We start from the raw sequence: 16,916 nt of genomic DNA, 5'->3' as shown, positions 1-16,916 counted from the left end.
CGAGAAATAACTATTTTTAGTTTGGTAGATATTTAGAATCATAATACGTTTAACTCCTAAGCTCCAAGAGCAAACTATAAGAAACTTTCTTTTAAAATATGCCCGACCAATTGAATTACCATTTCTTGCAGAATTGAACCATTTGCATAATTTTCTCCACACTGCACTATCCGCGTACAGACTTTTCCAAACTCCCAATCCGCTTGGTCAAGTATAACAGAAAAGGAAAAAAATAACATGGACCCAAATGATTCAATTCGGTGAGAAAATGTATAATTAAAAGTTTACAAGTCTGTCAGTTACAATCAGCGACCGCCTGGCTCCGCTATGAGCCCCATTCCCCATGCCGAAACTGCTAGAACCAATATTCTTCTCTTTAATAAACTTTCTTTGTCTTCATAAGTATCCGATATCTTCAGATATACATCCCAAAATTTAAAACGACTGCTTTATTTTTATTAAACAATTCAAATTAGATATTTATTTTCATACTTAATAAATAAAACATATTGCGGTATATTATACAAAATAATTAACAAGCTCTAAAATAAAAGATTACATTGAATCAAATAAGATCACTAAAATTAATAATCACACTTTAAAATACAATTTAAAAACTAAATTTATATCAATATATTACAAGGATTATTAGCACGGATATTTATTGTAGGCTAAAATCATTTACTTAAAAAGGTCAAATTTAAACTACAATTTGAAGAATAATCCTGCCATATTATCATTATCAAATTATCATAAAAATGAGAAGCTATGTAAAAATGCACCAGGAAAGAAGATTGTTTTTATAAATCACGAGTATAATTTATGTGGACTATTTCAGCAACTTTTATATTATCTATTTATACCCTTGTTGACTTGGGTATAGATGTGCATATCCTGCGGGTGTAGTTGCCCCTCCAGGAGTGTTGCCACCGCGACTGTAAGGATTTCCAGCTGGTGGAGCTGCTGGACTACCTCCATAACCTGGATACTGATATCCTGGCTGCTGCAGGCCTCCATTGGCCGATGAAACGGCTGGATTCTGGCCAATTGCAGCAGGATAGCCAGGTGCTGCTGGATAAGCACCTACAGCAGACGGTTGACTAGTTGCAGCAGCTTGTGGATTATAGCCACCAACAGGATTTGAGTAATATCCACTCATTCTTTGATTAGAAACAGCATCTGGCGCAGCCGCGGGTTGCTGTTGTGTCTGAAAGCCGGCTGATCCAGCAACAGGTGGGTACATTGGACGGGGAGCTTGAGGCTGCTGCACTGAAGGAGAATCTGCAGGTTTCACAGGGTTTGTAATATTTTGTTGTGGAAGACTTGTTGCTACCTGGTGGCTGCCACCAAAGTTTTGAGGATTCATGTATCCACCCTAAAATAATTATAAATTAAATATCGTTTTACAACAACAAACCGTTTCATTATAGATTGAATAATAAATCTGTAAGTATAGATTTATAACCAGGTAACTACCTGTTGAGGTCCTTTCTGCTACTAGCAAATTGCTATTTGCTCTTTTCTAGTGATTTGGCTGTGTTAATATTCCCGACGCCATTGGTTGATTTTCAAAGACCCAATTGAAAATCGGCACAAGGTCCTCGGGTTAGTGACATACAGTTATTAGAACCTTTCCCTCTCTATTGTTTTACAGAAATGATTGAATATATTTACAATTTAGGAAGAGTGTTTTGAAAGCTTTAGAATTTGTTTTTACCTGGTGATTGTTATATCCAGCCTGCGATGTTGCAGCCATGTGTGGCTGTGCTTGCACATTAGTTGAAGTAGTCACTACACTTCCATAACTATGTGGAACCCCACTTGGCATGCTAGTTGGAGCACCGTGGAAACCTCCCACTACTGCAGGAGGCTGCTGGCTTGTTTGACCACCAGCTGACACAGCAGGACTGAAGCTTGAGGCTAAGTCTGGCTGGGATACAGGTTGGCTCGGAGTTGAATACGGATACGGGGCAGCAGAAACAGCTGGCTGACCGGGCAGAGACGCCGCCTGGTCAGATTCTGGGTGGGCGGATGAGTGGCTGGATATACTTTGTCTGTCAAATTCTTGCTTCAGTTCCTAAAATATATAAATCTTAATTTTGATGTGGTTTTCTAATGGTTTTAAATAATTGGATATTATATGAAACTATTGACTTATTTGGCAGGAGATTTTCTTTGATGATGAGCTGTATGACCTATAGGTTGATAGAATTTATTTCATTGTTTTAGTAAAAAATAAGTCTTAATTTTACATTTTTAAAAATAGATGAAATAAAATCAAGTAAGGAAGGGCCATTGGACTGTTAGATACATTAGTCCCAACAGTTTTATAATAACGTTTTCTTATTCGTAGACTTAATAACTTTGAGGATTTTTATTGAATTTGAATAGGTTTGTTCAATAAGTCATTAAATTGGGTGTTAAACATTTCAACCCCTAATTATTTTCTACTGAAGGGGTAATTTTGTGCATCACATACATCAATTTATCTGCCATTGGCTCTTCCCTTTAGATCCCTGAAATAAAATACCTTTGGTACTTCCTCTTGAGTCAATGGATCAAATTCTTTGGACTCTTCTTTGAAACCATTGAACATGTGGTTAGATTTTATTGTTTCATCTCCAACTATCTCTTTTTCTAGGGTCTCCACAGATGCCTAAATTATATAATCATGGTGAAATAGTATCTTTTAAAGTGAATTTGCCCCGGTTACCACTAAAAGAATGAAAAGCCATTCTATTAGGGTAATTTTGAATCTTATGACTAGAAAATAAGAAAAAGTGATAAAATATCAATAGACATAATATTTTGAATGGTTATTTATCGCATCGTATTATACAGGTTTCCGCGGATATTAAAACGCAGAATTCAAGATTAAAACCAGTTATATTTCGCCCAAGGTTTTAATTATATGATTTTTAAGTATAGCTGAGAACGGATTCAGAAGCCTTACTGGAAAAGATTTAAGAATAGTTTGGGTTGTTACATTTTTTACTCCGCCAAGTAAGAAAACTGTAATGACTAAAAAGCTTACTTTGACAATGCAATTTTCATCATTTGATTCATCCAGGAACTTGTTGACAGCATCGCGAATTGCTCTAAATAAAAAAAAAAGATTTATTTACCTAGATGTTCAAACTTAAGACATAATAATTTAAAAAGTTATTTCTAGCAGAGGAATAATTTTTTTAATATTTAGTTACATATGAATAGATACCAAATTAAGAGAAACGAATTTTTTTTACGATAAAATATCCCATAACAAAATCTTAAATTAGGGCATTCAACTATCTATACCAGTCATATTCATGATGAAAAAATGGGTAACTGATATTTAAAATAATGGTCCAAATAACAGATAAATCATCGACATTTCCTTTATTTACTTCACTAGGATCAATAAAAATACTATCCAATATTATCACAATAATCGTATTAATGTTAATTCAATGTTATACCGTCACAGAATAAAAATCCAGGGGTGTATATTCTGCATGGGATCCCCGGCTCAGGGGGGGGGGGGGGGGAAATAAAAAATAAGTGGTTGGAGGGAAAAAAATGTAAAAATTAAGAAAACTGAAAACATTTTTTCCATTTCGCCCCCCTCCTTGGTTAAAAAAACTAAAAAATGTGTGGTAGGAGGGATAAAATAAATAAAATATAGAGTTCTTTAAATATTTTTCTATTTCCCCCCCTACTTTTTAAGAAAAATCTAGGGGGGAAAAAAAATAAAAAAAATTGTAGCAGGGGAAAAAAAATAAATCTTGTGCAGAATATACACCCCTGTAAAAATCCAGAATGTTTTTTATGAAAGTCCCAATACTTAAAATTAAAACTCCCGGCTAACTAAACTGGTATTAATTTTTAAGATTTTTTTTTTAATATTCGTAAAAAATTATCTGTAATACGATGATATGCATGATTTTTCAGTATGGCCGAGAGCCGGTTCAAATCCAGCGAATATTTTACAGTTTCGAAGCCATACTGGAAAAAATAAGGATAATACCTGAGATTCTTAATAGTTTGGGCAGACAAAGCCGGGGTTTTTTGTTTTTCTTTCCCATCCAGAATTGTCAATCTCAAGACTCTGCAATACTGGATTGCAAAGGATAAATCTGAACTAGAAAAAAAGAATAAAAATAATTAACAGGAAGTCTTAAGAAGTTCAAAAAAAAGTGTGCTAATGACCTTTTAGACGTAAATCACCAATTCAATAAAATATAAAACGAAACATAGAAAAAAAACTATTAATTTCGCCAAAATTAAATAAGTTTTTCAAATATTTTAAAAGAGGTCAATAGATAAGGGCTTTAATTTCTCAGTAAAGCTCTCTACATGTCCGTTATCCCCTAGTTAAAACCTTTATTTGTGAAAGTTAAAAAAAAAAACAATATGACGAGCTTGCTTCCCTTTCAAAAATATTGGATATTCATTGAACCTGAGTTAGTGCAAGCTCTAAAAATCGAATAAAAATAGAATTTCTAACAGTTTTTTAAACTTCACTCTCAATTGACGTTAGTAGTTTAACACACCCATTTAAAGTAGAAGTTGATATTTTGAAAAATAACAAAGATTTATAAAATTTTGTTGTAGAATTAAAATACTAACTTGTCATTGATAGTAATGAGATCCCCGTCCTCATCTTTATATTTGAGAAGAATATCTTCCTCTGGGTCCAGACTTCCCTTGAAAACTCTCTAGAAAATTAATATTAGAAGTAGGTTAAGATTAACATATAAAAAAAATCAAGCAAAATTTAACAATTATATCAGCTGTTTCTTAAATATTAATGTGTCACAAACAATATGTTTTAGTAGAAGTCCGAAATTTGTTTGTAAAATTGCTTGAAATGCAGAATAATTTTCGTAAAGCTTCCCTTTATTACTACCAAAGTTATCAGTTATATAGATTACCTAACGTTAAGAAAAAAGCTTTTATATTTGAATTGTAACCTTTTTAAGGCTGAAAACGTTTCTTTCCTAGCAATAAAAATGCAACTTAATTCAATATTTTAATTCATAAAGATTAGGTATCTTTATTTATTTTCTATTACAAACAAATCAGTAATTCATATAGTTTTGGATATTTTACCTGCATCATAAGAACTAACTCGTCATAAGTAAGATCATCATTGTGAATAGGAATTCTTCTTATATCATCCCCATAACAAGCCTAATCAAAAATAGAATATTACGACAGGGGAAAAATTCTCGTCAATTTAGGTTGCTATTTCCCCTGTCATTTATTTGGCAGTTCGTTCACACAAAAGGAGGGAAGGGGATAGGGCAAAATGGATGAAAGTGGGGAATCATTATTTTAGCCCGGTGCGTGTTTCTTTTTATTAGAGAACATAAAAATTTGGTAAAAGAGACAAGCAATAACATATGCATTTTTTAATCATTATTAATTAACATATCTAATTTCTATTCCTTAAAGGAAAAAAATCAAAATTTCTCACAATCTGCGACAAAACTACCCAAGAGACATTTTGATGGCTTTTATATAAAAAAAAACAGTAATTAAAATCTTTCTAAATGATTCGAACTATTGAAAGACAGAATTTTGTACATTTCAATTAAAGATCTCAGAGTGCATAAGTTAACTTCGCTTTTTTGTTGTTTACCTAAATATTTTTGAATGAAACATTACCAAAAAATAAACCTTAGCCCGATTACCTATTTTAAAGAATCCAAATTCCCTTACAGGACATATCTAAAGCTTTTTAAAATATTTTTTTATCTACCTTTATAATTAACTTGCCACTGAGATCGAGCTTCTGAAACGAATCATTTAATGACATTTCTTATCTGAAAAAATATGAAATAAATGCTCTGCTACGCTAAAATTTGCATAAATCATCAATGTTTCTATAACAAATAGTAATAACATTACATAGGTATTAAAAAAAACAATAAACTATGCATTAACATTTGCCATTAAAGCAAGCAAAGCCAAATAGAATATAATTTTTTAGCAAGGAAAAAAATATTATACATAATAATTTAAACCATTTTTAACGAACTTGTAAAATAAGTTACAATCTTAAAATGTAAATTTGAACGTTCTAACATAGGAATCCAGTTTAAGAAAAAAATATCTACTCCATATAAGCTCCAACTCTGTCTCTTGGTATCAATCTGAGTTCTGACCCATGCTTGAGGAATACATTGCCAGCTGTTTGCTGGGGGTTGATGCCGATACCGTCATCAGTAATGATTGCACTAAAATAATTTACACTTCTTTATTTTCAAACGCAAGATCGGAGGTGAATTCAACATAAAAATACAACTTTTCAAGTATTAAATCATCTTTAATTCATTAGGCATCAAGAAAACAAATTGAACCGATCATTAGCTTTGATCATTGATTAAGATTATCAAATTGTTATACATACAAAAAATTATTTCTTTGGAGTGCCCGCTTGTCTTCAGTGGGTATTCCACAGAAAAACTTAAATTCCGGTTAATTTCATTGTAATAGATGAAAATAGACACCGGTCATATCCGATTTTGAATTATATAGGCAATATCATAGATGAAAATCTGGTTAAAATGATAAAATGAAATAGAGCTCCTTAAAATATTCATATGCCTTGAATAATATCTTTTATATAAACGAGAAAACTAGTCATAAAGTTCTTGTGAATACAAATACTTAAATTTAGGTTACCTGGTTGCTGGAGGAACTTTAAATTCTTCAGCGGCAAACTTGAGCACAGCAGTGAAAGGTGTTCCATCAGGAACCGACAACACTTTGAAGGGCAACTAAAATTGAGAAAGTATATTATTCCTTTTTAGTTAGGTATTTGTAATTGTTCGTTAAGATTAAACAAACAACTGAAACGATTGAGTTCAAAATTTTAGAGAGACTTTATGTAGGTCTTCGGTTGTATAAAGGCTATCGTACTGCCCTAATCTATACCCTTTTGGACACAGATCATCTAGATGCTATATAGCTAGAGGCGCAACGCTAGTATTAATAAAGAAAGTTCAGATTCACTAAAGCAAACCAAATTGTAAACTTTTTACTCTATTTACTTTGTTTACAAATATTTAATATTTAGATTTGACAGTTAAGAACATATGAGATGCTTAGGGTTTATTGCAGTATTTATAGATAACCTAAAAATACCTAGCTACCGTACGTTCATTATCTATCATAATAAGTACTTATTGTGCAATGGAAAAGTATTTTAGATCGAATAGGTACAAATTTGAATTTTAAGAAATACAAGAGATGAATAACATACTTTATTAAAATTTTAATTAAGTTGAAGTATACCCTTATTAATCTCCCTATCATTACAAAAACATTGATTAAAAATAATATTGAATTATTTATAAAATATTTACCTTGGGGTCTGATGTCAAAGTAATTTTAAAAGTAACTTTAGATACTGCAGCACTCATTTTATATAAGTTTCTTTAATTCTGAATTATTAAAAACAATTAAAAGTTAGTATAAAAGTTACAATTAAACTTTATAATTAATATATTTGTGATGATTCAGATTTGAAGAAAAACAAGGATAAACATGAAATCATGGTTTCCTGATCAAATAAAATGCATTTATTCAAAAACATTTTTAGGTCATAATTTCAAAAAGGTTTTAGTGTAATATATTTCAAAATTGAATTTGAATTACTATTATTAGACAAAAAGACATGACAAAGAAATAAAATACTTTTGTTTACAGTTTTTATGCATACTATTGAGGTTTTAAAATGATTTAATAGCAGTGAAATGGTTTTTGATCTGTCAACCCTGTAAGATGACGTGTAAGCATGCCGCGTATTATTTTAAAAATCAAATAAGTTTTTTAAAATTAAAAATAATTACAAAATTGTAATTATTCTTCGATACTTGATTCGTCATTTAAAAATGACGTTCTTTATGTTTCTTAAAATAAATTAAAAACTATTTTATTATAAAAAAAAAGTTACGCGGCATTCTATTAAGCTATTAAGGGTTGCCACGTATTTTATAATAAAAAGGATTTTTTTTGTTTTTGATGTTAAATCTTTACTTTAATTTTATTGATACTACAAAATAACATAATATTTGTCTTTCTGTATGTTTACTAAGATCTCGTAAACGCCTGGACCGATGTTTCACAATTTTCAGGGAGTTTTTAAATTTGTCAAAGATTAAGTTATATAGCTATTTGGAAGTAAAGGTGGGGACTTTACCTGCCTTGGTGATATATTTATATGAAAAATATCAACAAATGTTTTTTGGGCGAAGCCATGAATTCAAATTGAAAAGATCAATATTATTTCATATTCAGTTAGATTAATTTTTCTTAAAATATGGCAACCCTGTTTAAGCATTGGTGTGCTTGATCCCCCATGGATTGAAAGTGAATCTATTTAATGATTATCAAGATTTGCTTTCTCTCCATTTACAGCCCTCGAGCCCTTACAATCCTACCGTTTGCTGTGAAATCTCGCTATCCCGTGGTGCAGATACTAAAAAATATGACGCATTTATTATTAAAATCTAGTTTAATATTATTATACCGAAAAAGGTAAACTATTTTTTGGAGGTGGATTATTTTTCTGTATCCCCCCTGAGTGAAATTTCAACTAGACCCCCCACATAAAATGGTTTGCTTGTTGCCTCAAAGGGATTAGCTGCTACTTATAGTAAGGGTTTTTTTTTTAATGCAACCATCTCGTAATCAATGATTAAATGGCACTTAGAATTCAAATTTTGATCTGAAATTTTGCACGAATATTCCTTGGCAGGTCTATTTTCCCTAAATTGAATAAAAAGTTGGAAAAATAACGGCTATCTGATGGCGGATCAGCCGTTTTGCCAATTTTTGGCTAATTAACTTCAGAGTAAATTATCCACGAAACCTATCTCCACATAATACTTTTTGTCGCTCAAAAACCTTATCAAACGGTTCTAGCCGGTAGCTGTTGGTACTAGAAATTTAAAAAATGGTTATGGCTATCATTTAACATGAATTAAACCAATAATATGTTTCAAAAAGTTGATTCCTACGTAATTAATGATGTATTTGCCCTGAAAATAGGCAAAAACGGCTAAACGGCTGAGCCGCCAGCCGTTACTTTTCCAACTTTTTGTTTGATTTAGGGAAAATAGGCATATCAAGGATTACTCATGAAAAAATTCAGATCAAAATTCGAATACCAAGTGCCATTTAATCATTGATTACGAGATGGTTGCATTAACACCCCCCCCCCCCCCCTCCCCTATTAAAAAGTAAGTTTAATAAATAATTGCTGGATAAGATAACTTACTAAGATAATATCCATATCTTGTCATTAAAAGAAAGGTATCTATTGATTTTAAAAATTATTTTAAATGTAACATCTATTGTTGTTGTGTTTAGTAGGTATAGATTATCATAAATAAAATTTTCAGAAGTGTAAATAAAAGAATGATGTAAAGTACATTGAATAACAATTTGAGACAGGTCTTTTGATGCCTTTAAACATTCCATTCCAGGTATTTAATCTTTTGAGATTGTTTGTAGGTTTTGTGTTATGAAATTTTGTATATTTCCAATTTTAAAACTAACCAAATACCATTGTATTACTTTTAAAGTTTTTTTTCATCGTACCCTAAACACAAATCATTATCGTAATCGTAAAGAAACTAAGAATAGAAAAAATCTTCCTCACTTTTCTTAACTCGTATTTATATAATATACATGGTAATGAAATAGATGGATAGGGTGAAAGAAATTAAGCTAGGTTTGAAACTGTACATTTCTGCAAGCTAATAGATTTTACTGCGTTATTGTGCCTATGTATCCAGGGAGGAAGGGAACTTTGGGCTGTTTATTACACTAGTCCCCAAAGATTTATAATAACCGTTTTCTTACTCGTTTGTTTTTATTAATTTTGAAGACTTTTATAGAATTTTGATTGGTTTGTTTATGTTTTAGTTGAATGGTCAAACATTTCATCCACTAATTGTAATCTACATGAGTAATTTTGTGTATTATCATTTAGATGACTGCACAATACCTATCGTTTTTATTTATTTAGAATAATGAGAAATCAGGTATTTGTGGCTCTAGCCTGTATTTGCTCATTCCTCTGGGTCACAATAATATTTATTCTATCCAAAGATAGAGCCCCACCACAAGTTCTCCTAGATCCACAAAGGTAAGATGCTAAGAGTTAAATAGTTTTTTATTACTCTTAACAGTAAAAAATATTTTCTTACTTTTTTTAATACCATTTATCCATGCTTGTAAAAATGTATTTAACATTTTAATTTAACATATAATGGGGTACAATTTAAAATAAATAAGCTTGTCTCCAATGATTTGAATTTGATAAGATAAACAAAAAAAATATCAGCGGGAGCGGCACTTCTGCCGCCGTTTCTTCACAGTTCCAAATCTTACCTCATTAAAGCATATGCCAAGCCAAATTTTAACGTTCTACTTCTGTTTTGAAGTTTAAAAATCTTATTCTTAAGCAACTCACCCTTTTCTTTTTTTTTCATTATATTAACTTTATTAACTTGTAGCTTGGAATCCCGGCTGAAAAATGTGGAAGAACAATTATCCCGTCAAATTGAAGACAACAAGAAACTACTGGAGAATATAACTCAAGTCAGACATAAACTTGAAGTAAGAAAGGAAAAATACTTTAAATCAGGATGTGTCTGTATATCTATACCGTATAACTTGAGTTATAAGACTATCATGTATTTAACAAATTGAAACGCGTAGCTGGTTGAAATAACGTTCCCCCTTTACCCCATCCCCTCCCCTCCTAGTACTGGATGAACGATATGACCAATAATTGATGTCCATGTTAGCAACCTGAATTGAAGATAATTTTCTCCTTTCATAATATCCCAAATTCACATATATTCTACATCCATTGTCATAAACTTTCAGTCAGAATGTAAACAATACGTAAAAGCAATATAATTCCTTTTTTTGCGTGAATTATTTCGTTTAGATTTTTCATTACTATCGATATAGATTACATTTTTGTCTCATGTTTCCAACGCATGTTCATAATGTTATTATTTAACAATCCACTTTGTACATTTGCACATTTTTTTACGTTGTTCTCTTAAATTCATTCAACAATATGTTTACTTAGGTAAAGCTAGCAGAAGAAAGGAGAGAAAAGGTTTCCGTATCTGGAGCTGATGAATCAAATTATGAGGGAAAGAATGATAATGTGATACCAGTTCTTCTCTTTGCATGTAACAGGTTCAATTGATATTGGAATTAAGGCATCTACTCTACAATTTGATCATTGTCGTTTTATAGTCCGACAGTTTATAAAAGAATATGGGGTGCGGGAGGAGTGTCTTTTTTTCACTTCACAAAAGGTTATATACAGACCTCGGTCTACTTCCAACCTAAAAGTTTTTCTCAGCTGCATCCTTGCGACTGAAGAAGGGAGCAGTTTAGCAATGATTAACTATCTATAATACAAAGATGTCTGTCTGTCTGTTTGTTTGTAGCGAAGGATCTCGGGTTCTCCTTTACAGGGTAGTTTCTCATAGGTCCTGGAAAGGTTTATAACTATTTTCTTAGGGGGGTGGGACACCCCCAACCTCCCAAAAAATGAAAAATACCCCCCTCAAAAAAAAAAATTTTTTCTTTGTAAAAACTAAAATTTAAATAGTGGAGTCGACTACCCCACCCCACTTTAAAAAATCCCCCCCCCCCAAAATTTTTCTTTCTTTTTTTCTTTTTCTTTTAAATCTAAAATACGAAAAATCGGTTTGATCAAACCTCTTGGGGCAAAGCCCCTAGATGCTAGGGGCGAAGCCGCTAGTTTTATTATAATGATAAGCAATTTTAAGAATTAGCTTGCTTATTTTCTAAATACAAACATTATAGGTATGTTTCTTGTACCTAAGATGTTTTTTTTTGTTAGGGTATCTGTAAATAAAGCCTTAGACGAACTAATATCCTACAGACCCAGCAAAGAGAAGTATCCAATCATTGTATCACAAGACTGTGGACATAAGGTAGTTTTAGTATCTTGCCATTTTCTTTGGATTTTCAATTTCTTTTTTGCTTAAAGTATCATAAAATAATTTCTATATGGTCTCTGGGGGTTTGTTTGTATGTACACGACTGAACTATAACCTTTTTTCACTACAGAAAGGCGTAAGCGGTCATAAAAACTAATCATGTATATATTATTTTTAGGAGACTGCCAACGTGATTGCTGGTTATGGAGATCAGATAATCAGCATTAAACAGCCAGATTTATCTGAGCCTCAAGTTCCAGCAAAGGAGAAAAAATTTCGAGGGTATTTCAAAATTGCTAGGTAAAGTCATAAAACTTAGATACTGTTTTAGAATTTTGCCAATACAAGATATTTGACTGCTTAATTCTTTAGCAAATACACATGCCTTCAACATTAAAGATTGTTATTATAAGGGATCTTTGCAAGAGGATTTTATGGGGTAGGTAAAAAACTCCTCCACCCCATTTTTCACCTTTCATAGACTGAGATAAACATTTTTCTCAATTCGTTAAATTCCGTAAAATAAGTTTGTTATTTGTTTGTAATATTTTTTACGGTCCGATCCGATTTCATTTTTATTTTTATAACCTACAAGTGACTCTGCACTTAGCTTCGAGATGTTGCTATTTACATATGTATATGTAAGCATATTTATTTATTAGTTTAAAGAAATATATTCTTTCTTTAGAAATTAATATTTAATGTACGCGGATATATTGAAAGGGGAAAATTTGTCGCCAATTTAGCCTGCTGATATGGACCTCAATTGGTCATTTTGTTAATCCAGTAGGAAGGGGGGGGGGGGTTGAGGGATCGTTATTTTAGCCATCTGAGAGCATCTCTTTATCAGGGTATAAGAAAATCTGGTGCAATAAAGTAATAAATATCGCTTTTTCAGACATTATGGATGGGCCTTGAACCAAACCTTCAATACAATGGGTTACAAACAAGTCATCATAGTCGAGGATGACCTAGAAGTTTCTCCAGATTTTTATCAGTATTTCTCTGCCACGCTACCTATTCTGCGCGAGGATAAATCCTTGTGGTGTGTGAGTGCGTGGAATGATAATGGTAAGGCCGGACTTATTGATGAGAATGCAGCGGATCTACTCTACAGGACGGATTTTTTTCCTGGACTGGGGTGGATGATAACTAAAGGTGACTTTTATTTTAATTTTAAGACATGGATTACAGTATGCTAATCTTTTTTTCTATTTTGAAATAACGAAGTATTTATCCTTATATTAAAGTAACAGGATGTGTGTCTGTCTGTGTGTACCGAAGGATCTCGCTAACCGCTGAACCGATCGGGTTCTCCCTAACAGGGTAGATTCTCATATGTCCTGGGAAGGTTTTTAACTATTTTGGGGGAGGGTACTACCACCCTCCCAAAAGAAATGACAAAAAAATTGAAAAATTTCTTAAAATCTGGGAGACTTCAACGTAACATTAAGAGGTATCCGTAACATAAAAATTATCGTAGACTTTAACAAACAAAAACATTTAAAGTGCCACTAGAGTCCTCTAGGGGCGTAGCCGCTAGTAAGAATATATTTTGATAATAATCTATATACAATTATAGTCAATTAAAAAAGGTATTAATCGCAATAAGCTCCAGGCTTTGTAAAGCCAGGTTTAAATTATTATAACCCAGTCCAAACCGGAAAAAAAGGGTTTTATTGGTTTATCCCGATTTTTTTTGTGGGTCAATTAGAATCTCTGTGTTCGAGGTCCCGAGGGTCATAAAAATGGTTACAAAACATATTGTGAGCAACAAAAAAACCTTAATCCTATAATACTAAGTAGTAAGCCTTGTTTTGTCTGCATAGAAGGAACTCGCTAACCGCTGAACCGACATGGTTTTCCTTTACAGTTAATCTTCTTATAAGCCCTGAAATGGTTTTAGGCTATTTTATTTTTTAAAAATAAGTCTGGGTATGGTTTTAGGTTATTTTTCTGCCCTTCCATATCCCTTCGAATACAGTGCTCCTAGATGCTAGGGGTGCAGCAGCTAGTACTTTATATAATAGGATAAATACATTTTAGATTTATGGGATGAGCTGAGTGTGAAGTGGGCCCGCAGCTACTGGGATGACTGGATGAGAGAACCTGTACAACGCAAGAACCGTGCCTGCATCAGACCAGAAATATCTCGTACAAAAACATTTGGAAAAATAGGAGTCTCAAATGGGCTGTTCTTTGATAAACATCTCAAGTTCATTGTTCTCAATTCTAAAAATATAACTTTCATGGATAAGGATCTTTCTTATCTTTTAAAGGACAATTATGATAAAAGGTATGTTTTAATGTTATTATAGAAATAAAGTAATTTAGCATACCTTAAAACTGGGTTTAACGTAATCCCCCCACCCCTCTTATTTCCTTTCTTCTTCAGGTCATTGGTATACTATAGGGAATCTTAAAAAAAAAAGAAAAATAAGCGGTCTATCTTGTATAGGAGCAGATGAAATCACTATTCCACAAGTTTGTATCAAACAGACATACCGACGGACTACGAATTATAGAGTGGTTCCGCTACTACAAAATGATGAAATAATTTTTATTAACTTTGTGCCTAATTATAGATATATCGAGGATGTTTATAAAACTGATATGTTGAATATTCAAGAAATAAGACAGGAAAATACAAAATATTATAGATACGAAATTTTAAATGTTTTCATTCGGAGAGGTACAGTCTCATAACCCTGTAATTTTTTTTTCTTGTGGGACTATATCTTCTCGAAGGGTTGATGTACCCTTCCGTAAAATAGCTTTAAACCTGCCCTGAAACAGCACAAAACTTTTCTCGCAATTGTGTATCAAACTGTCTAGCCGTTTACAAGTCCTTTAAGGTTTTACAAGCAACACTTCAGTATGATGAGAGTCCAAACACTCCCTAAACAATTACAAAAAGATCTGAGATGGGTTTTTAAAAGATGAATGCCGCGTTTTTTAGACATTGATTGATTGAACGAAGACGATAGAATTTCAACAGAGTATATAACTTAAGAATACTGAATTTTAAATTATTTTTTTAGCAATTTTTATAATGTCTAACACAGCTCTAAAAAGATGCATTAATTAATATGCAGCAAAAATGGATTGAAGATAATTTGTTTTTCTTCTATGAAAGCCGTACCAACAAAAGCGAAATTATTAAATAAATCGTTGTATACTCTTTTAGATTTCGCAAATGCCGCGTTTGTTATTCATAGCGTAAAAAATGTCGAAAAAACGCGGCATTATCTTTTAAGAACCCATCTCTGTAAATGCGGAGAAGATTAAGATTCTGTTAAAGTATGAATCACGAGAAAAGGCTAATTAGAAGTTTGCAACGTTTTCTTTTTCGTTTGGCTTAACAACTTTGGGGACTTTTATTGAAGAAGAAGTATCATCTTTGGGGATATCCTTCAATTTATAGGTCATTGTCTTATACCTTTAGTTCCCTGAGAAGTTTGATAACAGCGTTAATATTTTTTGTATAATACCCGTAATACGAAGGGCATCCGCTCGGCACCGGGGAGTTGATAGGTGAATCTCGTGTCGACACCGCGTCATAACTAAAGACGTTAAAAATGGTTCCTACTGCCGCTATGTCAGGTGCGCGACATAAATAGTAAGAGTAGGGGGAATGCCTTGGCCCATAAACAGGCGCAACTTGCTACCATGTACAGTTAGGACTTCTCAGACAAAGGTCGTGCAATAAAATGGTTGGTTGTCTGATGGATGTTACTTAACCCAACAGGGTGGGGAAAAACCCAGGGTTTTTTTAAAAAGCCAAACCCTTAAAACCCTGGGTTTTTAAGTTTTTTTTGGTTTTTTTTTAATAAAACCCTGGGTGGTTTTTTTTGGGTGGTTTTTTTTGTATGCCCATCCTGTAACCCAATATCCTTGGGTGTTGAGAGTATCGCTTTCCATTATACGTGGATGATGCTCTGGATTCTATAGATGATCACTTAAATCAAAGGAGAATCCCGCCCTTACGTGGTAATGGTAATAATATTTTGAATTAACTGTAACAGGGTTTTCGACCAGAACTGAAAGAGGTTCGGCTAACTTACAGAAATAGAGAAGATTTCAGAAGATATTCAAAACAATTAGGAATTATGGACGACTTCAAATCTGGAGTACCGAGAATGGCTTACAGGTTTTTTCTTCTAAATTTTTATTAATATTTTTAATGATATTTTATACCTATCAATATACAATATATGGATTATGATATCTTTGGAATAAATAATATTTCACCATGATCCCTCCTTAACCTGAGATGGGATTAAAGGGGGTGGTATCGTTATTTGAGCCCTCTGCAAGTTTAACTTTATAAGAGAACATGCCAATCTGGTGTGAGATTCAAGTAATAATAAATCTATTTGTACGCGAGCCACATAATTATATTTCTAAATATTGATAACTTTTCAGAGGAATTGTGAGCTTTATGTATAAAGGACGGAGGGTGTATCTGGCTCCTGGTGCCAACTGGAGCGGCTATGATCCTAAGTGGTGATTGTCCCACTGTTGTTAATTTCTTTCGGTTTGTTATAAAATTTACATAAAATTAATTAAAACAAAACAAAAAAATTCCTGTTATGTGTTTCTTTATATGTATTGTTTGTTTTTCTGTTATAAATTAGTTTTTTCAATTATTATTTTAGAATTTTCCGCTATCCCAAGAAAATTTTATTTGTTATGGCAAAATAAATTATTTTTTTTTGTGTCCAATTTACAAGTCAATGCATTATATTTTTAAAATAAAATACTTAGTATTATTATTAAAAATGCCATTCTAGAAGAATTTTTATAAATTGAACCTGACTGTGATAGCCTCGTATTCAACACTCTGATATCAATTATGAACAATAATTTGGTGTTGAATTAACATTTTCAATAAAGTTTCAAGTATAGAAATGTAAAATTTTGATGCAT

At 32.2% G+C, this 16,916-nt stretch overlaps 3 protein-coding genes across 3 annotated transcripts in view; 1 reads left to right on the top strand and 2 right to left on the bottom strand.

The window, feature by feature from the left end:
- Positions 1 to 469: 469 nt before the first annotated feature.
- Positions 470 to 16,916, bottom strand: part of LOC145316261 (tryptophan--tRNA ligase, cytoplasmic-like) — a 309,384-nt gene continuing 292,937 nt past the window's right edge. The window contains exons 2-9 of the mRNA XM_080156684.1: positions 5,744 to 5,809; positions 5,092 to 5,172; positions 4,609 to 4,697; positions 4,007 to 4,120; positions 3,035 to 3,098; positions 2,531 to 2,656; positions 1,718 to 2,077; positions 470 to 1,375 (exon numbers count right to left, since the gene is read on the bottom strand). Of these exons, the coding sequence (XP_080012810.1) occupies positions 854 to 1,375; positions 1,718 to 2,077; positions 2,531 to 2,656; positions 3,035 to 3,098; positions 4,007 to 4,120; positions 4,609 to 4,697; positions 5,092 to 5,172; positions 5,744 to 5,800 (1,413 nt within the window). The 5' untranslated portion in view covers positions 5,801 to 5,809 and the 3' untranslated portion in view covers positions 470 to 853. The remainder of the gene's footprint in view (positions 1,376 to 1,717; positions 2,078 to 2,530; positions 2,657 to 3,034; positions 3,099 to 4,006; positions 4,121 to 4,608; positions 4,698 to 5,091; positions 5,173 to 5,743; positions 5,810 to 16,916) is intronic.
- Ufm1 (Ubiquitin-fold modifier 1) overlaps positions 5,800 to 16,916 on the bottom strand; it is a 268,608-nt gene continuing 257,491 nt past the window's right edge. Inside the window, exons 2-4 of the mRNA XM_080156691.1 lie at positions 7,353 to 7,432; positions 6,670 to 6,764; positions 5,800 to 6,221 (exon numbers count right to left, since the gene is read on the bottom strand). Of these exons, the coding sequence (XP_080012817.1) occupies positions 6,098 to 6,221; positions 6,670 to 6,764; positions 7,353 to 7,409 (276 nt within the window). The 5' untranslated portion in view covers positions 7,410 to 7,432 and the 3' untranslated portion in view covers positions 5,800 to 6,097. The remainder of the gene's footprint in view (positions 6,222 to 6,669; positions 6,765 to 7,352; positions 7,433 to 16,916) is intronic.
- LOC145316262 (alpha-1,3-mannosyl-glycoprotein 2-beta-N-acetylglucosaminyltransferase-like) lies at positions 9,381 to 16,909 on the top strand. The gene is made up of 11 exons (XM_080156686.1): positions 9,381 to 9,476; positions 10,022 to 10,141; positions 10,512 to 10,614; positions 11,099 to 11,211; positions 11,888 to 11,981; positions 12,166 to 12,287; positions 12,886 to 13,145; positions 14,034 to 14,283; positions 14,573 to 14,628; positions 16,014 to 16,137; positions 16,413 to 16,909. The coding sequence occupies exons 2-11, from the start codon at positions 10,026 to 10,028 to the stop codon at positions 16,495 to 16,497; spliced, it is 1,323 nt and encodes a 440-aa protein (XP_080012812.1). The 5' UTR covers positions 9,381 to 9,476; positions 10,022 to 10,025; the 3' UTR covers positions 16,498 to 16,909.

The sequence above is a fragment of the Acartia tonsa genome, chromosome 4 (assembly GCF_053477335.1).
Source record: "Acartia tonsa isolate MP-2025a chromosome 4, ASM5347733v1, whole genome shotgun sequence".
Classification (NCBI taxonomy): Eukaryota; Metazoa; Arthropoda; class Copepoda; order Calanoida; family Acartiidae; genus Acartia; species Acartia tonsa.
This window is presented reverse-complemented; position numbering and strand designations above follow the sequence as displayed.

Coding starts and splice junctions, on each gene's coding strand:
- LOC145316262 (XM_080156686.1), top strand. CDS start 10,026: ATGAGAAATCAGGTATTTGTGGCTCTAGCCTGTATTTGCTCATTCCTC. Junction 14,284..14,572: donor AAGGACAATTATGATAAAAG/GTATGTTTTAAT, acceptor GCCTAATTATAG/ATATATCGAGGATGTTTATA. Junction 14,629..16,013: donor TATTCAAGAAATAAGACAGG/AAAATACAAAAT, acceptor AACTGTAACAGG/GTTTTCGACCAGAACTGAAA.